The sequence below is a fragment of the Rattus rattus genome, chromosome 8, assembly GCF_011064425.1.
Source record: "Rattus rattus isolate New Zealand chromosome 8, Rrattus_CSIRO_v1, whole genome shotgun sequence".
Taxonomy (NCBI): Eukaryota; Metazoa; Chordata; class Mammalia; order Rodentia; family Muridae; genus Rattus; species Rattus rattus.
This window is the reverse complement of record NC_046161.1, coordinates 16904894-16919828: the sequence shown is the minus strand read 5'-3', so window position 1 is coordinate 16919828 and position 14935 is coordinate 16904894. Positions and strand designations below refer to the sequence as shown.

The 14935-nt window shown below is 48.6% G+C and overlaps 2 protein-coding genes across 4 annotated transcripts; one reads left to right on the top strand and one right to left on the bottom strand.

The window, feature by feature from the left end:
- Nucleotides 1–4120: 4120 nt before the first annotated feature.
- Ubl5 (ubiquitin like 5) lies at nucleotides 4121–5935 on the bottom strand. Of its 2 annotated transcripts, none has more exons than XM_032909527.1 (5): nucleotides 5825–5935; nucleotides 5460–5526; nucleotides 5230–5313; nucleotides 5052–5089; nucleotides 4121–4291 (listed from the first exon to the last, which is right to left on the bottom strand). In XM_032909527.1, exons 2-5 carry the CDS (start codon nucleotides 5513–5515, stop codon nucleotides 4248–4250), a joined length of 222 nt encoding a protein of 73 aa, XP_032765418.1. In that variant the 5' UTR covers nucleotides 5516–5526; nucleotides 5825–5935; the 3' UTR covers nucleotides 4121–4247. The 2 variants fall into 2 exon arrangements, with proteins under 2 accessions (XP_032765418.1, XP_032765417.1); XM_032909526.1 differs by having other exon boundaries at nucleotides 5742–5906.
- A 437-nt stretch (nucleotides 5936–6372) lies between these two features.
- On the top strand, nucleotides 6373–12592 carry Fbxl12 (F-box and leucine rich repeat protein 12). Of its 2 annotated transcripts, none has more exons than XM_032909525.1 (3): nucleotides 6373–6543; nucleotides 8497–8569; nucleotides 11149–12592. In XM_032909525.1, exon 3 carries the CDS (start codon nucleotides 11149–11151, stop codon nucleotides 11968–11970), a length of 822 nt encoding a protein of 273 aa, XP_032765416.1. In that variant the 5' UTR covers nucleotides 6373–6543; nucleotides 8497–8569; the 3' UTR covers nucleotides 11971–12592. The 2 variants fall into 2 exon arrangements, with proteins under 2 accessions (XP_032765416.1, XP_032765415.1); XM_032909524.1 differs by lacking the exon at nucleotides 6373–6543 and adding an exon at nucleotides 6730–8389.
- The last annotated feature ends 2343 nt before the right edge of the window (nucleotides 12593–14935 follow it).

Here is a 14935-nt window from a genome sequence, read left to right as displayed (position 1 = left end):
CCAGCGCCGCTGTTGATTGGCTCATCCAATCGAGACGCCAATTGGACGGCAGCACAACGCCTCGAGCTCTCGAGTCTTTTATTGGGCTCTCCCGCGGCCTCCTGGACCTCCCTACACACACCCTCCACCCCCTACCCTCACCTTCCCAACACCGCTGCTGATTGGCTTGTCTGGAAGCTACGTCTATTGGATGCTCCAACCCGGCAAGCGGCTCCCTTTAAGCGTCAAAAGGGCGCCCCACCCTTTTTGGTGCGCTTAGCCGATAAAATAGTGCTTATTTGACTGGCTTCTGCCGCAGCCAATCCGGCCTTCTCGAGCCTTTCTCGGAGGTCCACCAGCATCCACGCGGAAGTGGTCAGCTGGAACTAAGGTACATGGGTGCTTTTGCTGTACTTTGCCGTTGCCATAGCAATGCAGTTGCCTTGGTGACGAAAGGCTAACTATCCAGAGCCTAAATTTGGCTTTTGAGTTCTCCTTCTTTCCACCTTTTCCTCCAGATGTCCAAAGCGAAACCAGTCCTTTTCGGTTTTTGCAAGGCGAACCATTTCACTGGTTTACTCACCCACTTTCCATGTCTTTTTTAGAACCTACTTCGACTTATTCCTTCTCCATGGGCTCCTCCTGACTTCTAGGCAGGTGACTGATGGGTGAGAGCATTACCACTAGGCCGAGGAAAGGGGGTAGGAGAGGGTGGACGGCTCCAACGGCCGGTTTTAGTCAACTGGTAGTCTGAGGAAAACGGTGTGCTAATGTATACCTTCAATCCTAGTACTCAGGAGGCAAAGGCAGGCAGTTCTGAGTTCGAGACCAGCCTGCTCTACAAAGTGAATTTCAGCACAGCCAAGGCTACACAGGAAACTTGTCTCAACAAACGAATGAACGAATCAAAAAAAAAAAAAAAAAAAAAAAGACAGAGCTAGAGAGATGGCTCAGTGGTTACTCCATTAGACCTTTCAATTCACCAGACCTGCATGTGGTACACATTCATACATACATGCAGGCAATTCATATACATAAGAATTTTAAAATGTTACTTTATGCCTAGTGCTGGTGGCAAATGCCTTTAATCCTACACTTAGGAGGCAGAGGCAATCATATCTCTGAGCTTGAGGCCAGCCTGGTGTACAAAGTGAGTTCCAGGACAGCCAGAGCTACACAGAGAATCCCTGTTTCAAGAATTTTTTAAAAATCACTTTAAAAAACTATTACATTTATAAGGGATACCGCCATGAAAACTGTGTAATCAAGAGGACAATTTGTGGCAATCTGTTCTCTCCTTCCACCGTGGGGTTCTGAAGGTCAAACTAAAGTTGTCAGGCTTGGTGGCAAGTTACCCATCTTGCTGGCCCTAGCTAATTAATGATTTTCAATAGCCTTACAATAGCAAAGCATGGGCCCAAGGAAAGGGCTCAGTGGTAACCAAGCCTGATCACTTGACACACGAACATCTTTGTGAGTTTGAAGCCAACCTGGTTTGTACAGTGAGTTCCAGGACACCTATGGCTACAAAGAAAGACAAGTCTAAAAAAAAAAAAAAAGAGGGAAGAGAAAGAAAAAAGGGTGGGGTAGAATAGTCCAGACCTAGAGTTCAAGCTATAGTAGTAAAAGAATTACATGACAGATTTAATAAGGCTACTTTATTTCAAACCAGTACAGAAGTATATAGACCAGATAAAAAAGCTTCTGCATTCTTCTGAGCCAGAAACACTCAACGCATTCACATAAGGTTCCATTAAAAATGTCTACCTTGCTGGACATGCTAGCACATGATTTTAATCCCAGCACTGGGGAGGCAGAGACAGAGGGATCTGAGTTTGAGGCCAGCATGGTTTACAAAAGGAATTCCAGGAGAGATAGGGCTGTTTACACAGAGAAATCTTGTCTCAACAATATTTTATGCAGGGTATGGTGGTCTTGCCTTTAATCTCAGAACTCAGGAGATAGTCAGGTGACTATCTGGGTTCAGTGCCAGCCAGATCTACATTCAAGTATCAAGGCAGGCCAGGGCTACATAGAGAGAACCTGTTTCATAAACAACAAAATTCACCTCAAAACCAAATAATGTTTATTATTAACCTGAGTCATGGTTTGGTGCATGTGTGGAGGTCAGTGGACAGCTCTGTTATGGGGTAAAAGCTCAGAGACCACTCCACTTGACCAAATTTCAAATTGACAGTCTGTATTAAGCCATGTAGCAACTGCCTGGAAAGGAACACTTCTCCCAGAGCAGCCCCAAATGCGTTATTACAAGGAGTTGTTTTTTGTTTTGTTTTGTTTTTTTTTTAACCTTAAAGAACACAGAAAAACTGCATTCTGGTAGCAGTTGCAGGGGCAAACAAGCAAGCAGCTCAGTGAGAGCTAAGAACATGCAGTTATCTGGGACATTTTGACTCTGAATTTGTAGAACAGGACTGGATGCTTTCCTGTGGAACTTTTCAGGGCAAGGGGTAGAAACCAAAGATAGCTATACCTGAGACAAGATGGAGAAACCTTGTAGCTGGTTCTTTCTTTCCAATTGGGTTGCAGGGCTGGAACTTAGGTCTTGAGGCTCAGGTAGAAACATCTCTACCAGCCTAGTTTCCCTAACTGTCTTTTCTTTAAAAAAAAAAAAAGGGGGGGGGGGGACTATGTAGCTTAGAGAGATGTCTCAATGGGAAACATACTTGATACACAATTGTGGAGTCAGAGTCTAAATATGAAGAACCCACATAAGGCTGCATGCAGTAACAAGCCAACATCAGCAACTCAATTTCCACGTCAAGGAGGAGGCGCCGACAGCAGAAATCCTCAAAGCTCCTGTGAAGGCTTCTCTTGGTTGTCGACTTGACCACATCTGGAATTAACTGGTGGCAGCCCACATGGAAGAAGGAAGCCATTGCTCTTTGCCTGCTTGCCTTCACCCTCCCTGACAAGTTCGGGAAATGGGCAGCCCTCTAGATCTTCTCAGTCCTCTGATACCAATTTGGACTGCTGCGACAGCCAGTGAACCAAACCACCAGATCCTGATCTTTCTTTCCCTCCAGAAGTCCCATTGTTGGACTACTCAAACCAAAGTCTGTAAGTCACTTGAATAAATCTCATATAAAATAACCATCCTATCAGTTCTGTTCCTTATAGCTTTAATTAATATGGCTACCAGACTAGATATCCTCAAGTACAAGCAGCGAAAACAAAGACATGTCTCAAACAAGGCTAGAACTGACATCCAGGGTAGACCTCTGATCTCCATAAGCAGGCCATGGCAGAGTGCACACATAAAGCTCAAACGTGCACACTAAGATAAAAGCTAAGCTAGCTCAGGAGCATAACCAGCTTAGACTGTGCAAGGCTCTGGGTTTGAGCTCAGCATTGAAAAGAAAAAGTCACAAGAGTACTGTGCCAATATATACTTAAAGGTTCATTGGGTAAGAAGAGTGTTACTGCCAAGCCTGATGATCCGAGTTCCAACCTTCGGACTGTCACAGTAGGAGGGGAGAACTGATTCCTGTAAATTGTCCTTTAACTTTCACATGTGCACTGTGGTACATGGATGACTGGCCCCACCCCATACACACATGCATATAAGTAAAAATTTAACAAAAATTCAAATCCAAGTAGTATATACGTAAATATGTACTTATTTATATATGTGGGTGTAATAGCTACTCTTGGTTGTCAAGTTGACTACATCTGGAATTAACTAAAAGCCAAGCAGGCTGGGCACACCTGTGAAGGACTTTTTTTCTCCACTGACTCATTTAAGGTGGGAAGACTACCCGAAATCTGAGTCTTTTGAAATGGGAAGATGTAGTGGGTGGATGAAAATAATGCATGGGGCACCCACAGCTCCTGGCAATTCCTTAAGAGCAAAAATGAGACCATGGTGGTACAGGCCCTTTCAGTTTCAGCACTTGCGTTGCGAAGTGGAGGCAGGAATCAAGAGCATTGGTGGTACACAGCCAGTTCAAGGGTAACCTGGTCTATACAAGACTTTCAAGACAAAATTTTCTGAGTGTTGAGATGCTAGGTGTGCACCACCAGGACCAGCTTTCGGTCAGTCCTGAGTTCCCCTCAGGAGCAGTACCTAACAGCAGACACCAGCTCTCCCTCAGGACACAGCTCTCACACAAGCATGACAGCAGCAAAGCAGCAGCAAAGTTTTATTCATGTGAACTGTTAAAAATGACCATCTATACCAGTGTCAAATGAGGGAGGGAGGGGAAGGCAGGGCAGAGCAGGGAGACGAGGGGAGGAGGGAGGAGTCCCCTCTACTGGTAATAAAGCTCCAGGTTCATCCCGTCGTGGATCTCATCTGAAGGGCGAGCATTAAGGAACTTTCATTGGGAGCTGATCTACCTTCCATCTACTCACAGCTGGGTCCTGTGGCTCAACACCCAGCCCTGGATTAAGGAATGGACACTTTGATCTAAGAACTCCAAACTATAAATAATATTCAGTGGTCCTTAAGACCACTGAGAAGGCAAAGTTGTTTGCCACTGAAGCCTGGTGTACAGAGTCAAATCCTCAAGTGCCCCCACCCCACCATACACACAGAACAATACATTGTCTTCAATGGTTATTCAGGCTGGAGACAGCTCAGCAGCTGAAGAGCTCTCAGGCCTGCTCTCCCAGAGACCTGGCTTTACGTCCCAGAGCTCCCGTGGTGGCTCCAGGGAATCTGAAGCTTCCTTCTGGTCTCTGCCAGCAGCAGGCATGCATGCGGTGCACAGACATAATTGCAGACAAAAGATCCAGACTAACCCTCCCCAAATTAAAAAAAAAAAAAAAACCCAACCATCAATCCATCCATCCATCCATCTCCTCAAGTATAGTCACACTCCTCCTGTCCAACACTCAGGTTGGCATTCAGTTAATAAGTATTTTGAACCAAGTTAAACTATTTCGCCAACGACCCTTCTCACCAGCAAAATAATTTCCACAGTTTCCATTTTCTCAGTAGTCATAATGGGGCACATTCTAAGTTAAGCATCCCTCTTGCTTAATTTCTGTACAGGTTTCAGCACAGAACCAGAACTTGAGATAAATACGTGAATTCTTTCTTGAAAGGATACAATCTCCCAGAGACACGTGGTCTTTAAAAATCGTGTACCTACGGGATAGATAGCTTTCAGAGAGAAGCTGATAAGGGGTGGGGTGTTTTTTGTCCTGAAAACAAGCTCTTCGGGATTGTCTTGAGGTGCTCGCTCCAACGAACGCCCTCTAGCCTGATACTGACCAGCGCGTACTTACCACTTTTTAAGAACGATCTTATTCCAGCGGGTGCCAGTTTGAGCCGCTATCAGTTTCTTCAGGTCGCCGATGGTGTCATCGGTGCTGGGCACGAAGGAGTTAAGGTAAATGAAAGGAAAAGATAGACCGAGGAAAACGACTTCAGGCCTCCCCATAAGCGTCATTTAACTGAAATCATCCAACACCACCATCTGCCCCAGATTCCCTGCCAGTCACCCCTCTGTGGATACTTGCACTTAACGCGGACTTTCTTTCCTAGACGGTCGTTGCAAACCACCTCAATCATTGTGGCTGGAGCTACACCAGGTGGAGAAAGGGATGAAAAGCAGCAGTCAGGACTTCCGGGGTCGCCCAGGTTCCCAAAGCCCCTTCCTGGATTAAGTTCTCTGGTCACACTTCCCCGAACACCCGACGCAAATCCTCTGCAGCCCCAGTCTACAGTTTCAATTGCGGGGACCACAGACAGTCGCGACTCCGCCCCTTAACTGCGGCAGGCCCAGCCCCAGACTCACCCGGCTTTGCCTCCCGCAACCCCTAGGCTCCCAAGTCTTGGCAGCTTCCCGCGATCTCCGGCCTCTCCGTTTAGCCTTCTCACCTCCAATGTCCTCGAACCTAGCGACGACACAACTTGTAGCTCGAACGCTGAACCCTGACCGGATTTAGGGCTGGAAACAGGAAGCGGAAGTGATATAACGGAAACACCGGCCCTTAGGTGCTTCCGGGTTCCGGGCTAGCAAAGATTTGCAATTCTGTTGCGCAGTCTGGATGAACTGAGACTGGCTAAGAGTGGATTTAAGCCGACGCTAGAAATTGGAATTGGATAGAATTAAGGAATTGGAGATTCCTTAATTGTGGAAGAGACCTAAAGGATCTCAGCGGCGGCGTGATCGACCATTTCCAAGCTAGACAAGTCTGCTACCGCAGAATCCCGGCTGCAGATGTGCGGAAATGGAGTCATGCATGGAGTCACAAGGCCTGTGGCTTTCTGCTTTCATTCAAAGCTCAGCCTCAAACCCCATGCTTGTCTTTCCCCTCTGACCGTAGTGACCGTTTCAGAGACTTCAGGAGTGCAGACTGCACGATGAAAACTAAGTCGTATTCTGGACAGGAAGCCATGATGCGTTCCACTCCGCGTATCCGTGTCCTGCCTGCGAAAATGTTGGAAACAGCATACGGGGAAAGATCTTTTGCATTGGTTTTTAATCTTCAAGGAACACTTTGTTCCAGATTACAGACTCGCAAGAGCTGACGGGAGAGGAATCCCTTAAATTTGACCAGTTTCGCCTCTATTGAGCAGACAGGACTTTTAGCAAGGTAAGCTTATATTGACTCAAGAAAGAGAGTCTACCCAGGTCCTTGTGCTTACCTAATACGACTTAACAAAATCTTTTTTTTTTTTTTTTTTTTGGTTCTTTTTTTCGGAGCTGGGGACCGAACCCAGGACCTTGCGCTTCCTAGGTAAGCGCTCTACCACTGAGCCAAATCCCCAACCCCGACTTAACAAAATCTTATCCTTATGCGTAGGCAGCAAAAAGCATTATTCTTGCTTTCTATTGCGGTTTGTGGCCACGCCTCCCTGGCTTGGCTGTCCTGCTGGCTCCTCATCCCCATCCCAGTCACACTTTTCAGTTTCGAATGAAGTCCTGTTCCAATATCTCTTCTCCAATGCCTCGTTTCTGTTCCGAAAAGACTTCCCAGGCTCTACCCGACTCCCATATTGGAGAGTGAGCTTTGTTTTTCTTGTTTTGTTTTGGTATTTGTTTTAGTGTCGGAGGTCAAACCTAGGACCTTCTAGCATGCTAGCAGCCAAGGGCTCTCGCACTGAGCTGCACACGTAGCTCCTGGTTCAGCTCTTGTTTCTGTCTCCAGCGATGCTTTTTAGACCTCATTCCTGCTCTTAACCATTACTCCAGTCCTAAGTCCCCCAGCTTCTCCCTTTGCCGCCCACCCATTCTAAACTTGATTCCATCCCCTATTGTCGGACCTTGTTACGCCTAAGCTAGGTTTTTACAAATTTGGTCTTAAGGCCCAGCTAGGACCCCTGGTTCTTGAGCCCCTTCCCACACAAGTCATGGTTTCTGGGTTTGCTGCTCTGTTAGCTTTTCACTGCTCAAGTCATCTCTTCTGGGTATGCGGTCTGGTCCTTGGATGATGTTTGCTTAGCAACAACCCTAAACCTTTTCTAGCTCAAGCCAAGCCTTCTCGGCTCTAGTCCCACACGTCCCTTAGCTCTAGACGCGCGCCATGGTCTCTTCCTACTGAAGCCACGCCTTCCATTGTTACTGACAGCCTCCAATTTGCTCCCCTGCCCCTGGCCACACCCCTCCACTCGGCGGCGCTTTTTCAAATGCTAGTACTTTGGCCTCGCTTGCAACACCCGCTGCTCTTAGTCTCTGTCTCTTTACCTCTCTCCCGGAGTTCAACTTTGGGAGTTTGCTGCTTTTCCTCAGCCTGGGCCCCTGGCCTCCTGGCCCCTGGTCCCCTGGTCCCTTGGCCCCCTGGCCCCCCTGGCCACGCCCCAGGACCACTCCCTGCCCGCCGGAGCCACGCCTTCTAGGCGTGTGGCTTTCCTCAGCGGGGCCTGCAAGGCGTCTACCTGCCTGAGCTCGTCACGTCTCACCGCTCGGCTACGTCCTGAGTCCCCTCCTTGTCAGAGCCACGCCTGACTTGTCTGCTGACCCCCTCTGGCTTTGCTTGCTTATCCTTAGCGCCACCTCATGGCCACGCCTCCGAGGCGGTCATCACCCCTAGCTTTCCGGGTTTGCTGTTCGTCTTCCCCTGGCCTGGCCACGCCTCGTGCCCCCTCCTCTCCCAAGCCACATCTAGGTTTTCCTATTTCCAGTTCCATCCGCTAGCCAAGCTAGTCAGGCCTAGTCAGTCTCTAGTCTGGTCCTCCAAACGGTTGTCAGGCCGCGCCAGTCCAGTCCCGGGGCCTCAGGCACTTTCCTAGGAAGGTAGGGATCCTCGGCAGGCCTCGGAAAGTCGCGCCGGTTTGGCCAGTCCGGCCACCTCAGCACCCTCCAGGGAGCGCGGCCTCCCGGCCACCGGAAACGGAAGCGCGCGACGGCTGGACCATGGCGACGCTGTTTGACCTCCCAGACTTGGTGCTCTTGGAGATCTTCTCTTACCTCCCTGTCCGGGACCGGATCCGCATTTCCAGGTGCGGCCCCGCTCCTCGGGAGAAAGAGCCGGGCATGGGCTCGGCAGGAGAGGCGGATCCGGTCCCAGCGGGCCGGGGTCGTTCTAACGGCCGGTCCACTCCTCCAGGGTCTGTCACCGCTGGAAGAGGCTAGTGGATGACCGGTGGCTGTGGCGACACGTCGACCTGACGCTCTACACGGTACGCGGGACCCGGGAGCGGTGCGGGGAGAGCCAACCTCCTGCCCTGGGATAGAGGGGGCTGTGCTTTATTTTGTTTTCTAGTGTTTGTTTGCTCTTGGTTTTATTTATTTATTTTTGATACTTTCTAAAGGCTTTTATTTTTCTGTATTTTTGTTGATTTTTTTGGAGGGGGGGGGTGTTTTGAGACAGGATCTCTATCCCAAACTGGCTTCCAGCTTCCTATGAAGCTGAGGCTGAGCTTGAATTTCTAATCTACCTCAGCCTTCTAAGTATTGGGATTACCAGAGTCGGCCTCCATGCCTGGTTTCTGTGATACTGGGGATGGAATTTAGGTTTCTTGAATGCTAGGAAGGCACTCTTCTGACTGAGTCATGTACTGGTTTCCAACTAACCACCCCCTCCATCAATCTGCTCAGTGCTGAAATTACAGCTTATCTGGCCCAGGAAGTGTTTGGGTATTGTTTATTTGTTTTTTTCCTCCAGGTAAAATTTCTCTGTAGCCCTGGCTGGCCTGGAACTCTCTCCTCCTCCAGTGCTGGGACTAAAGGTGTGCACTACCACCCCACTGGTTTGGTTTTTAAGTGAGTTCGTGCTTGGAATTTTCTGCATGTCTATCCTAGCAGTAGCCTTTTCTCCTCCTCTGCAACCTTCAGACCTCAGCTTCTCATCCAAGATATGGGGATTAAAGATAGTGCTTGTGGAGCTATCGGTGACGGAGTGTTTGACTCTGGTGAAGCCTTGGCTCCATCTCTTGCACCAAGAAAAACAAAAAAGTGCCTTCATGTCTGGCGTATTGTAGAACTTAGCCAGTTGCAGAGAGAGATGATTTAGACCAGTGTGTGGTCTCCAGCATTCAATAAATGCAAGCTCATAACTTTTCAGTGTTCTGGGTTTGTCGTTTTAGTTTTTGAGGTGGGTCTCATGTATCCCACAATAGCTTCCAGCTGGCCATGCAGCCTGGGATGACAAAGGTTCTGCTCCTCTTGCCTTTTCCTGAGGGCTGGGATTACAGGTGTGGGCCATCACACAGTCCATGTGGTGCTGAGAACCAGATCCACGCCGAGTTTGCTAGGCAAGCACTTCACTGACACAGCCACGTGCCCAATTTCTATTTTTTGGTCTTTTGAGACAGCATCTGTCAATTCGAAAATATAACTGTTATCTCAGAGTGGATAAGAATTTACTCTGGAGCCAAATGTGAGTGACCAACCATGTATGGAGAATACAGAGTTAGGTTTTCTCAAATACGTGTTTAAATGGAATAATTCTATGACAATATTTTTACTTTATTATTTTTTTTATTGAGACTGGGTTTCTCTGTGTGGCACTGGCAGTCCTGGAGCTCAGTCTGTAGACCAGGTGGGCCTTGAACTCGAGTTCCACCTACTGGGACTAATGATGTGTGTGCACTAACTCTGTCCAGTGAAATTTTATAGTAATAGAATAAAGTCATAAAAAGTGTTAGCCATTTCTCTAGCAACAGATTATTTTTTAAAAGATTTATTTTCTCTGTTAAAAAGTGGTCAAAAAATTTTATACCGTAAGACTGGGCCTAGTAAAGACTTGTTACTACAGAGGTTGAGAGAGGAAGATCATAAGTTCAAGGCCAGCCCGGGCAATTTACCTCAGCCCTGCCTTGAAGTACAAATTCAGAAAAGGCCTGGAACTGTGACTCAGCTCTAGAATGTTTTCCTGGGCTGCACGAGGCCCTGGATTTCACTCCCCAGTGTCTTCAAAAGTAAGGGTGTGCTATGAACTGGGGTATAACTGAGTTCTCAGCCATGTCCTTACTATACCCGAGGTCCTGGATTCCATCCCAGCATAAGCAACAAATCGTTTGCTCTACCCAGCTTTCTTTTCTTTTCTTTTGGATAAAATGAACATACAATGAAATGCACTGGATTGTTTTTTTGATTGCATATTTTCGTGTGCATGTACCTACATCTACATGTGTGTGTATATGCATGAGTGCAAATACATATGTGTACAAGAGCAAGTAGAGGCCATAGGTCAGTGTAGGGTATCTTCCTCAGCTTCCTTGTCTCTCTGTCTCTCTGTCTCTGTCTCTCTCTCTCTCTCACACACACACACACATACATGCACATGCACACACATGCTTGTACCCATATATGTACATGTAAATTATTTATTTTCTTTTGTTTGGAACAGGATCTCATTGAGTAGCCTTCATTTGCTGTGTAGATCAGACTGGCCTGGTATTTAGAGAGATCCTCTTGTTTCTGTGCTGTTCCCCACCCAACCCAAAGGTGTGCACTGCAGTCCCTGACTCCGCCTTATTTGTTCCTGAGGCAGGGTCTTCCACTGAACTTGGAGCTTTGCACTTGACTAGATAGGCTGGCCACAACTCTGGATCCTCTTGCCTCAGCCTCCCCTGTGTGCTGGCTGGGATACCCAGCAAAAGAAACCATTTTGCTCTAGGGAAGAACGCTCAGAGAAGAGCAAAATCCCAGGGAGAGACCAGAACCCAGGTCCCAGGCATGCCTGTCACCAGCTAGATGGATCTTCTTGGAGCCCCCGTATCTCTTACCCAGCCATCCCAATCTCTGGCTCTTACAGATGCGGCCGAAAGTCATGTGGCACCTCCTGCGCCGGTACATGGCGTCCCGGCTCCACTCGTTGCGCATGGGCGGCTACCTATTCTCTGGCTCTCAGGCCCCACAGCTGTCCCCTGCCTTGATGCGGGCCCTGGGCCAGAAATGCCCCAACCTGAAGCGCCTGTGCTTGCATGTGGCTGACCTGAGTATGGTGCCTATCACCAGCCTGCCTAGCACACTGAGGACCCTGGAGCTGCACAGCTGCGAAATCTCGATGATCTGGTTGCAGAAAGAGCAGGACCCCACGGTGCTGCCACTGCTGGAATGCATCGTGCTCGACCGAGTGCCGGCCTTCCGTGATGAGCACCTTCAGGGCCTTACCCGCTTCCGAGCCTTGCGCTCGCTGGTTCTGGGCGGCACCTACCGGGTCACTGAGACCGGGCTAGATTCCAGCCTGCAGGAGCTGAGCTACCTGCAAAGGCTGGAGGTGCTGGGCTGCACCCTGTCAGCGGACAGCACCTTGCTGGCCATCAGCCGCCACCTCCGAGATGTGCGCAAGATTCGGCTGACCGTTGGAGGCCTCTCAGCTCAGGGCCTGGTCTTCCTGGAGGGAATGCCGGTCCTGGAGAGTTTGTGTTTCCAGGGTCCCCTTATCACCCCAGAAATGCCCACACCCGCTCAGATTGTGTCCTCCTGCCTCACCATGCCTAAGCTCAGAGTGCTTGAGGTGCAGGGGCTGGGCTGGGAGGGCCAGGAAGCAGAGAAGGTCCTGTGCAAGGGCCTGCCCCACTGCCTAGTTATCGTCAGGGCTTGTCCCAAAGAATCCATGGACTGGTGGATGTGAGGGCATCACCCGTCCATCTCTGGGACCTATCCTAACATTGAAAATGACCTTCCAAGCAAACTGAAGCATGTAAATTAATCAGGCATGAGGGACTGGAGGTCTCAAGGAAAGGAAGCTAGGACCTTGGGGCTTCCTGAGCTGGTGTTATCTGTAATCTGGGTGACCTCAGACTTGTCTTCAAGACTCTGGAAGGCCCAGTTCACACATTTAGGAATAGGCATCATAGCTACCTCATGATTCATTTTTAAGTCCTTACCCTCCTTTTTCTCCCCAGTACCTGAGGATCAAACCCATGGCCTTAGGTATGGTAGACAAGCAGTACTGTGCTGCTGAGCCACACTGGAGCCCTGGGAAGCCTTAACAGACCCCACAAGACCCTTATAGAGGGCTCATTTCAGGAATGGTCAGGTGAGGGTGAAGGGGGTTCAGGGCTCTAAGGTCTGTCTGGTTTCTCCCTTCATGGTTGAGAGGCATGGAGGTCGGGCAGGGGAGCCAGGCGGCTGGACTGTCCTAGTTTTCTAAAAGGTTCTCAATCATATTTACTGTGTTTTATATCCTGCCTTTTTCATGTTTTCTACAGCATATACTATTTTACTATTAAAGAAAAAGGATGTTTTTCAAAGTGTGTTATTTAACTTGTTTAACAAGGGCTTCTCCCCAGCACCTGTTATAGGCAGTTTTTATTATGTATTTGCGTATCTTCTTTACATTTGTTCATTTGTGTTTGTCTGTGTGTGTGCTAGAGCGCATGTGTGGCTGTGGGAGTCCATTCTTTCCTATCCTGTGTGTCCTGGGGATCAAACTTAAGTGGCTTGGTGACAAGTGCCTGTACCCACTGAGCCATCCTCGTAGCTGAGGGTGACTTTCAACTCCTACTTTAGCTGCCTCTACCTCCAAAGGGCTAGGCTTTGGTATCTACTTCCTTATGGTCTTCTTCCTTATGGGATGCTAGGGCTGGAAGCCAGGGCACCTTTCTAGGTACTGAGCTACATGGTGAACAAAGGGTGGCAGGGCACAAAGAGGCAGTAGGCACATTTGTGAGTCAGATATGGCACAGACCCGTCAGTATCCAGGACGCTAAGGAGTCTCGGGTTTGTCAGCCTGGGCTACAGTCGAGGGAGACCCCATTTCCAAAACAAAAACATGCCCTTGGGATCATTTCAGAGCCTCTTAAGTGGTGAGTCATGGTTATGACAGGATATAGACCTCAGAAGTAGGACAGGTGAAGGGTCAAAATGTGAGAACAGCTAGGGGACGGATGGCAGGAAAGGCTCAGACTGCGATGGGGTCCCAGCATGTGGCTCAGTGGCAAAACCCTTCCCTTGAATGCCTAAGGTTCTGTCCTCAGCACTAAAAATACCATAAAGAGGGGCTGGTGGGGTGACTCAGTGGGTGAAGGTGCTTTCTACCAAGGCTGATCTGAGCCTCATCCCCATGGTAAACAGAGAACTTACACTTGAAAATTATTCTCTGACCTCCACACGTATGCTGTGTGGATGGATGCCTGCATTTTGCATACACGTTGCACACACACACACACACACACACACACACACACACACACACACACACACACACACACACACAGAATGCAACAACAAAAAGACCCCAGGGAATGAATTGGACATTTCCAGAAACATTTCTGTAGCAAAGTGAACAAAGGGGAAAGATGGAGACTGTCAGGTCAGAGGGATGGGGGCAGGGCCTGGCGATGGGGCTTGAACTGGTGCCTCTTCCTGTTTTGAATGGGGACAGTTTGATCATGCAGGTGCCAGATGTATCACTTTGATCTGAGCTGGGGGCAGTGCACATCTGTGGTCTCTCCACCTGCTGTGGGTGGAGCCCCCTGGGGGGTGGTGCTGAGCTGGAGATGGCTCAGTTCCTTATTCCAGGTTTACCCGTCAGAAAGTCAGAAGGGTCGTTTCTTGTCTTAGAATACAAAGCCTTCACGTGAGCTTTCAAAGGGACTTCAGAGTCACTCAGGTGGCCAATTCACATGGGACATGGTATTTTTTATTTCTACCACATGGAACTTTAGGGGACACATATTCCTCCTAAGGTTATCTGTTGAAGCTCTAAACCCAGAGGTAAATCCATTAGATGTAAGATGGGAGGGCAGGGCCCTCATGAATGAGATTTGTGTTCCCTATCAAAGATACCTCTGAGAGGCTGGAGACCTAGGTCAGTGTGGGAGAGCACTTGCACGAGCATTAGGTCCTGGGTTCAAATTCCATCAGAAAGCCAGGTGAGGCCCCAGCACTGTGGGTGGAGACAGGGAGATTGCTGGGCTTGATGGCTGCTAGCCTAGCTCCTGTTTCCATGAGAGGCCTGGTCAGTCAAAAGCAAATAGGGCAGAAAGTGACAGAGCAGCATGACTCAAAATGTCTTAGCATGTGCACATGGGTGCAGTCCTCTTCCACACATAATTAAATTTGCTTTCAAGACCCTTTCCATCCCACTATGTTACCATGTGAGGACACAGGAAAGACATGTAACCTGTGATGTCCTCAGCAGATACCACACCTACAGTTTGATCTTAGACTCTGAAGCATCCACGATTGCTATCAATACATTTCTGGGGTTAGTTGGAGAGGGGCAGGATGGTCTGTAAGTGCAGCCATGCATGTGACAGAGGCCAATGTTTAGAAGTCTGTTCTGTCCTTCCACTGTGGGATCAAACCCAGGTGGTCAAGCTTGTGGAGCGCCCACTGATCCCTCTTAGTTTAATTTTTCTGAGCTCTTTCAATGTAGCCCTGGCTGTTGTGGAACTCATGATTCCAACGTTCCCAATGCTATGACCCGTTAATACAGTTCCTCATATTGTGGTGACCTCCAACTATAAAGTTATTTCTGTTGCTATTTCATAACTATAATATTACTCTGATCTGAATTGTAAATTTGTTTTCCAATGGTCTTAGATGACCCCGTGAAAGGGTTGTTTGACCCTCAAAGGAGTTGAGACTTA